The sequence below is a fragment of the Buceros rhinoceros genome, unplaced genomic scaffold (genome assembly GCF_000710305.1).
Source record: "Buceros rhinoceros silvestris isolate BGI_N320 unplaced genomic scaffold, ASM71030v1 scaffold27384, whole genome shotgun sequence".
Classification (NCBI taxonomy): Eukaryota; Metazoa; Chordata; class Aves; order Bucerotiformes; family Bucerotidae; genus Buceros; species Buceros rhinoceros.
In genome coordinates, this window is record NW_010410468.1 from 28763 (window position 1) to 37802 (window position 9040).

General features: G+C 37.6%; 1 protein-coding gene across 1 annotated transcript in view; it reads right to left on the reverse strand.

The window, feature by feature from the left end:
- Positions 1-602: 602 nt before the first annotated feature.
- The window catches only part of DCTD (dCMP deaminase), a gene marked incomplete at its 5' end in the record, with an annotated part of 16782 nt that continues 8344 nt past the window's right edge, over positions 603-9040 (reverse strand). Inside the window, 3 exons of the mRNA XM_010135642.1 lie at positions 603-1161; positions 3152-3248; positions 4780-4896. Of these exons, the coding sequence (XP_010133944.1) occupies positions 1083-1161; positions 3152-3248; positions 4780-4896 (293 nt within the window). The remainder of the gene's footprint in view (positions 1162-3151; positions 3249-4779; positions 4897-9040) is intronic.

The following is a 9040-nucleotide window of genomic DNA, read 5'->3' on the forward strand; positions in this document are numbered from 1 at the left end:
AAAAACAAAGCCACAAACCACCACCAATGTTACCTAAACAAAGCCATTAGGCATATTTAATTTTAAAAAATCAAATTAAAGAAAAGGAACTCAAATCTATTCCCAGATCTCAAGATAAAATTAAAAAGGATATTATTTTAGGCAACTACGCCAGCACTGGGAAACAAGCTAACACCATAATTACCTCTTTTGGCACAGATATGGATACAAGTTGACTATCTCCAATGTCTCTCGAAGGACAAAAAATGATTCAGTTACCTTACAGGGTGATTTTAAGACTGAGCTATGTTGGATTGTCTAGAAACAGCTAAAATAAATTCCTTCTATACATGAAAAACAACTCCAAGTAAGAGTCCCAAAGGTAAAAAGCCAAATGATTCATTCCCCTAGCCCCTTCCAATTCTGGAATCTTCAGAAAAACGAGGTCTTGGAAGCATCTGTAAGGCTTGGTCTGTCATCGACCACTCTCAGAACAAGTTCTAATCTCACCCCTCCCCATGTAGGACAGTGTTAGATAAGAATTAAAAGAAAAATCAGTATTTAAGTTGTTGGATAACACACGCAGAATATTGCATGTACTTAAAGCTGTGCAACCTTCTATTAGTGTTACGCTAGCCGGAAGATCAGCACTTGCATGGATAACATTTTTGTCCTTTATTAGGATCAGCTATTTAGACCCACATATCCAATAGAGAGATCGGCATCTATTAACATATTCTAAGGTACTGCTGGTTACAGTAAGCACTACTGTTAAACCAAATCAGTGCTGACAGCCTATCAGAGCATGTGGTGAGGAATACACCAAGAATAAGAACAGTTTTCTTTACATACGTTACACTGTGTCATCTACGTGTCTCTAGACTTTTTAAGCAGTTTTGATAAGGCATTAAGAAATTTTAAGTAGATTTAGATTCCACATGACAAGATAAAGTGATGGGGACATTTTATGCCTTGGATTTCTTAGAAGTGTACTTTAGCTACAGAAGCCATTAAAAAGTTGTAAGTAACTTCAAGATGAAAGGCATTAGCAGCTTTTTAGAAAAGGATAATCACACTCTTCCAGAGACTTAATGAGACTTAAATCACAGAAGCTTTGGACTTGGTCTGCTGTTAATTGAATCAAAGTCAATGATGATCTTGTTACACTTTGGTTTGAATTCCCTAAAATAAAGAAAAATACAGATATTAGTTGATGAGTAGTTAAAACATTTTGCTTGCTTTAGCTTCAGCGAAATTTTTGAAGGAATAAGAAAACAGCCCCAAACCCTCCTTGGATTCGTGTAGTTTTGATCTCTGTGGGAGCCAATTATAGTGCACCACACTGAGAGAAACCTGGACAAGAAAGACTAAGACAAAAAAGACACATGGGGTGGGTTAGCCTCTACATTCTTCAGCTATTGGAGTTCATAAATTACTCAGGAGTCAAAGGACTTCGAACAAATTAGCTGCAGGTGGTGGCATCATGTTACCAGGGCTGGGATTTTTGTTCCTATATATTTATGTTTCAAATATTTTAATATATATTTACAGTTATAGGTACAGACATATATAGCAATAAAAATATTTTAATATACTGTATATGTATTATATGTGCAGACATACACGTATACATATGTATATAAAAGAAGATATTTGGAATATATTTTGATAAATACTTTGATCACTTTTTTCCTGCCAAGTTTGCGAAAAAAATCTTTCAAACTTTGCCTCAGTATATTAAAATATTTTTTTTGTGTGCTAGGAGAATGCAGCATACTGGGGAAAAACCAAACTAGTTAAAGAGGGAATCATTTAAAAATTGTAACTTAGAGCTGTAAAATTAATACCACCACAAAATGTTTCCTTTTATTATCATCAGAGCATCTGCTACAGCAATTAGCAAGGAAGGTATTTGGGGACCAAGCATATATTTTCCATTCTACCAGTAAACAAAGGATTATGCAAATAGTGTGGATTTAGTGCCTAATTAAGCTCTGCAGTTCAGTTCAAGAGATTCATTAAGTACCACCTACATCCCTAACAATCAATACAACAAATAATAGCCAGCATGGAAAAAGCACATGCTGCTGACCACAGAAACTCTGCTACTTTGTCCAGAATAGCAATCTGAAACTCAAGAAACACTTCACCCTGGAGGAGTTACAAGATTTGACTTGCAAGAGAATGATTTATGCTTCTTAGTCAAATAGTCTTAGTAGACAGGAAATACTGAAGAACTAAAACTGAATTTCAAGTACTGCTGTCTTTTTTTGTGAATGTTTCTTAGCCCAGTAGGTACCTTTCATCCTGAAATTTTATCTGTCAGAATTGTTATGTTTGCAGATTTTTCGAAGTCTTTATATTTATATTAATATTGTAAAACTTTAGAGTTGCAAAGCCTCCCTAACTGCATAATTAGCTTCACCCACAGCATGTTATTGCTATCAAACTAGCTGTCGAACAGATTGTCCTTAGGTATCTTCGTCAGTGTCTTTAAAACCCCCAGTCTTCAAACATTTTTCAGATTCTCATTACTTTAAGGCAAATATTCATCCTTTTCTCACCAGAAAAGCTGACCAAAGAACACTGGACAGCTGTAGGCACCAAGAATTAACTAGCAGTGGGTTGTTTCGACACCTTTCCAAATTGACTGCAACAGAAAGATACTGAAGTTTCAATAAGCATCAGGTAATCCACAATTCAAAAAAAACCCCAAAAAACAGAACAACAAACAATCAGCTGGTCTTTTCAGTCCAACTCGTATGATCATAGGATAATTCAGGTTGTAAGGGACTTCAGGAGAACGTCTAGTCCTTTCTTCTGCTCAAAGCAGGGCAGCGATGCCTCTCCCAAACACAATGTAACACATAACCACCACATTTGCAATTTCGCTTGCAGTCCAGGAATGAAACTTGTATTCCAAACAGACCATTTTCTCATACAAACATTATCAAATAGAAATTTAACCGTACACAAGGCAAAAAGAATGGTGCAACAGTCTGTCAATCCAGTATCTTTAGCAAGTGTACAGAGCAAGCCATCTACAAACACCACCAAAGAATAAAACGCTGCACAATGCAAAGAAGAAAAACATTTGCCCTAAAGCTGGTCTTTCGCATGCTATTTTATTCCTTTCCAAAACAAAAATAAAGTTAATCCAAAGTTCTCTTACCTGTATATAATACCAGCTAAATCAAACATCCGCCGTGCAGCTGTCATTTCTGTAGTGTCATGATACTTGTCAGACATAAAAATAACTTCCTTTATGCCTAAAAACGTCATACAGAAAAAATGCTAGAGTCAACGCTTGGGTAAAAAAACAAAAGTAATGTCTGGTGCACAAAATCAGAAAAGGCAGCATTCACCCACACACTCTAGAACTCCTTGGTACACCTCCACTTCCCAAAATACTACAGACTGTACTTGAGAATACGGTAAGTAAGGTAGAGCTGTTTTGGAAAACAGTTCTATCAAAAACATTGGAAAATTATTTCCTCCACTTTCACCTACATTTAATTCACAAAACCAGAACCAAAAACTGGTAGGCAAAAGCACAAGATAGACAGACTAGGTATTATGCATTTTTGCAAAAGTAATTTAAAACTTATCTTTTTACCTCTCTAATACAGTTAAAATTCCCCATGAAGAACTTAAACCCTAATCCTATTCCCCTTCCAAACACAAAGCTATAAAAGTATACTATTTTTCTTTTGTTCTCTTGTTTTATAAGTAACTCCCAATCCCAGGTTCAAATCCTTATAAACGCATGCTGTCTCAAATTGTTGAGTTTTCTAAGCCTAGGCAGGGGAGAAGTGTAAAGGCCGACGCAAGAGAATTTGCAAGCATTTCAGAGCCTATCAACATCTTCCTGTATTTATCAGACAACATGAATATCAATACACTGCAATTCGGTGCTGACCTAAGCACATAAGGAAAAGGATGAGAGACTACACCGAGAACAAGCAGCCCAGCTATCTTGAAGACCATGTGATTTTCATTTTATACTCAATAAGAGAAATGCAGCATAAATACAGAATACCACCATCTTTCCCCCTTCAACCCTCTTCATTTCAAACCCTCATGACCAAAATAAATAAGCATTCTGTTTGTGATCTTCTTAGATTCCTGATTCTCCTCAAAAGTGCAATCCGTGCTAGGACTGCAGGACTTCAGTCAGTGAGGAAAATACATGCTACCTTAAGCACCGATCTTTACAGAACTGAAGCCTACTGCAGATACTGCCTAATCTGAAAAAAACAGACACATTTAGGCCAGCACACTTGCTGCAGTGGCACAGATTTGTAACAACTGTAATGAAAGACATAATTAAAGTAGGATCATACAAGTCTTATGACATTTATGAGCAAAGATATTTTAAAATCTCCAAATATCTACCATGCATCACGTTCAAATTAAAATTTCATGTATATACTCCCAACAGACCTTTTGTCATATAGAAGTTTATTTCTTTCTGCCCTACTCTATTCAATATGTCAGAGCACAGTAAAATTGACAGTAATTACATGCAAAGCCTGTGTTGTTCTTTGGCAGCTTCCTGGTCTAAGAAGTCACAAACCTAAATTAGAAGCACGCTTAGAATCACAGAAGATGCAATTAGCACTGAAAAAATTTGGCAACATTCAGATGCAAAAAAACCCCCCATGTAGCATCTTAAGAAGTTGACAGTGCAATTAATTTAGATCTAACAACAGCAATTTAACATCAAATACATCCGTGATAAGATACAAACGAGGAGGCAGCACTGCAACCCCAACAAACCAAGCTGGCACTACTCCTTACCTGACTGGATGATGAGCTTTGCACATTCATTACATGGAAATAAGGCAACATACATGCTGCAGCCTTTCACATCAGCTGAGTTTTTGTTCATGATGGCATTCAATTCAGCATGGCACACTGATTTAAAAAAAAAAAAAAGAAACAACAATTCATAATACTGTTCATTAAAATAAGCAGTCAAACTAAAATTAAAGTGTTACAATATAACTGCTTACATCCTTTCGAAGGCAAGTGGCATTCACAGCTTGTCATAAAGGGCAGAAAAAGAAGTAAAAGTAGAAGTACCAAGATCAATGAAGGTCAATTGTTCTGACCAGGCTGCCGATTAGTAATGATATCATTAAGGACATTAGCATTGCCATTTGCTAACACCTATTGCAGGCAACAAAGCCGTAGGCTGTGGGCCAAGTAGTTGTAACCACCCTAAGTGAAGCAATGTCTCACGGCTTCACAACTCCCTGGAGTATCTAATTGCCAGTATAAAACAGCTCATTTATGTGTTTACATGCACAGATAGGAACAGTCTTACAGTTATAAGAGCACACTGTGCGCTCTTAAAGGCAGGAGAATTGCAAAGTAAAGCCGAGCAGCTCTGTCCTCTGGGTCTCTGAACGATTCAGCACTGCTGCATGACACTCTCACCCGAAGAATACACAAGACACACTCAACCATAAAAATGTCCCAGCTTTAATATTAAAGTGAGTTTACTGCTCATTAAAAGGTGCCAGACTTCCCAATCAGGAAAGCAAAGTCCTCTATTTCTCCATGGATTTGAGACAGGTCAGGTAGCAACAGACTACCCTGCCTTATTCCACAACAGCTCTTTCTAGACAGATCACACCTTAGCATTAATGTGTTACCAGCAAAGGCGAGCACAGTTTCTGTGTCATCCACAATGACAAAAACTTTAGGATCTCTGTAAGAACTTCCTGTTTACTCCTAAAATGACAGCAAGTTGCATGGTTTATACACCTACCTACTAAGAAACTGCTTGCTGCTCTGCCTTACTTCATGAACAGATGCTGAAGTGTCGTGTGGGTTTGAACTCATCTAGAGACCTACATGTGCAGGTAACATTAAGAGTCTTTCCAATGCTTGTTTTGAAGAATGGATAAAAAAAACCAAAATTCGTTTTCCTCTCCCTTGTGTATATGCAAAAATTAAAACAGGCCAAGTTTCACAGCACACGTTCATAGCATACTTGTTCTTATATGTTGACCTCTGTGTGAATGATCTCACCACACAAAGAGTAACGGAGTGCAGCACCTTCAACACACAAGAACTCTTACTGAATGGAAATGTTTTCCTTATGTGCTAAATATCTGCATGGAATTTTCTGTGTAACAGGTAATGCACTAAGAAGTTACAGCCTAACCTGACAGCACAGAAGCTTTCCCATGTAAAGTCACAAAGAACCAAGCACCTGCTAAAGAAAGCTCACTGTTGACTTCTATAAACAGTCCCCAGCATCACCAGGACCGTGCTGGTCCACATTCCTTCTCATAACCAGTAAAGCCAGAAACTAATATAAAAAAAAGAAAATTAAAAACCCCCCCAAACCCCCACCCAAGCACCATGACTTTAGGGTTTCTATTACTATCGTTTCTATTGCAACTGTAATTGGGTCACACTGTATTTTAAATGTATGCCATTTAATGGACAAGATATGCAATTATATGAACTTATACATTTAGAAAATCCAGAACGTACATTTAACTCCAAGGATGTTACTGAGCTGCACTTATCTTATAGAGCCTTCATAAAAAAACAGCGAGTGAATTATTTTTCTGGGGTTGCAGAGGATTGAGTGAAAAAGAATGCCATTATTTCTGCAGCTGGCACTAGGTTATGTCAAGAGGATGGAAACGTCACTTTTAAGTTTCTTAGAACAATATACTCATGTTCTAGGCAGCAGTCTAAAATATGGAAGGCCTCCAGAAAGAATAATAAGGGAATGTTTTCAAAGGCTCACAGAACGAAAAAATCCACCCTAATTCCTTCAGTAAATATTTTTCCTTCCCTAGAACTCAGAAATCTTCAGCCATAAAACCAGACAAGTTTCATTATTAGCAGTGCAACAAATTTCCTTCCTACGCTGATGGGAAACTCTTTCAGCAGATTTCTACCAACTTTAACAACAAACTTCTTCCTAAGCAAAAACAAGTTCAGGCCAAAAATAACTTACAGAAGATATTAGCTAGAGCAAGGGAAGAGAGAAGTTTTGCCTCCTGGTCATCTTAACACAATCTGAAGTTGAGAACAATTATGATTCTCCAATAGAGTAAACAGGAAGAAACAGAGACAAGAAGCACTGAGGTCTCCAACAAACCTAGCAAGCTTTTGATTCAAAACCAGAAGCAGGTAGGTTTTTCATGCACACTCTAGCCTAACCAAGTATTTCTTATTGCACTTCCTGCAGAAAATAGACCAGGACTCTTAAATTTGCACTGATTTCAGAAGTCGCATTTTTCCTTCAGTATTTCTTTTTCTCAGTCTATTGGGGCTATTAAATACAAAACCATTTTGGCTCAGTTGCTGAAACTTGGAAGAATAATCTGAGGAACTATAATTGCATACGTCTTTGTTTTACACAATTCCCTAGGTATCTGCTACTGGCCCCTGTGAGGGATATTATGCTAGACTGCCCTTAAGGCAGTATAGGCATCAGACAAATATTTTTAGGCTTTGCCCCATCACTCTTCATTCCCTCTTCCTCATATTGCCCATTCTCTGGCAAACAGGCATTGACTGTTAACCAATTTATAGCTAAGATAGTCTATTATCCCCAGATTTTTCTTACAGCCCTGCCTTGCTTTGTACAGAGCATTAGTGAGACACAGAAAACAAATCCAGGAGTCCAAAATCCTTCTTGTTAATAACTAAGTAGCTCACATTTGGGCTGTTATGAAGTTTTCTAACCTGTTAAGAGCTCCTACTAATAGTTACACATCGTTCTCTCTCAGACAAGAAGAAACTAACTTAACTTTTCACAGGTGCACAATATTCAGAACTCTGAAAACCATGTAGTAAAACTAAGAACTTTTACAATACCCTATGGGGGACATCAGTTTTTCTAAAAAAAAAAAAAAAAAATTATGTTGGCTACACGTGAATATTGAAGTCTGCAACACTGGTTTCCATTCTGGAAAAGTGGCTTGAAAAGTATTCTCAAAAGACTTCATTAGCTGAAGAAATAACCATGGAATGAGAAGTTAGCGTGTGCTCTGACATTCTCACCACCTGCTACTATACTCATGAGAAGTGGGGCAGGGGGACAACAAAGGAATGACTATTTCATTAGTGGGTAGCATTAACGCTACTGTTTCTATTGTTTCTCATTGCACACTGCTTTGTGTTGCATATAGGAGGCAGCACTCATTCTTAAGCCCTCCTGTAAATAAGAGATCCCTACTTACCCTATTAACAGTAATTTTTCAGGAGTAACCACTTAATATAAAATGCTTAGTGGGTTGCAGAGTCAGAAGTAGTCTTCCCCCCTACTAAAAGTGTTCTGACTAGTGATTTTATGAGAACCACCAGACTAGTCAAAGTGTTTCTTAATATTGTTTAAAGGTTTACGTGCTTGGTGAAGAGCTTGGGAGTAGGGACCACCATAACATGTCACAATTTCAGAAACAATCAAAGCAGGGGCTGGGAGGAGTAACCTTTCTGTGCAATTAACTACTAATTGGACCAGGAATTTTGAGAAATCATAGACGAAATATGGTGTTACTTTGAAAAGAATACATTTCAATGCACATAGATTGTCATGCAGCATGTTCTGACTTACTTATTAACAAGTTTTTACACCACCATGTTAACCACTCTGACAAATATTGCAGGTTCCCAGTACAGATGTATGGTAATTACATGGCATTCTTCAGCATAAACCAGGCACAGAAAAAAATGGATAAGGGGAGTTCTGTAATTTGGCTCACTGCTTCTCAGTCTTTTGGGAAAAATCTTCATCTTTTCACATTCATTCCTTGACCATCCCACCTCTGTCCAAACTCCACCTACAAGTTATCCTTTACTCACTGGACCCAACAATGGACATAGCAAGGATCATGGAAGTGATTGAAGTTATTATTGAAAGGAATGGGGGAGCAACCACCAGTGGGAACAGTGGTTGATGGATGTGGAATTCATAAAATAACATAAATCTTTTTTCAACCTTTGTGAAAATGTAGGGATGATTGCTGGCCACCGCATTAGAGGAAGGTGGGACTCTGATGTTGGGCTGACATTGTTCTCAGCCATT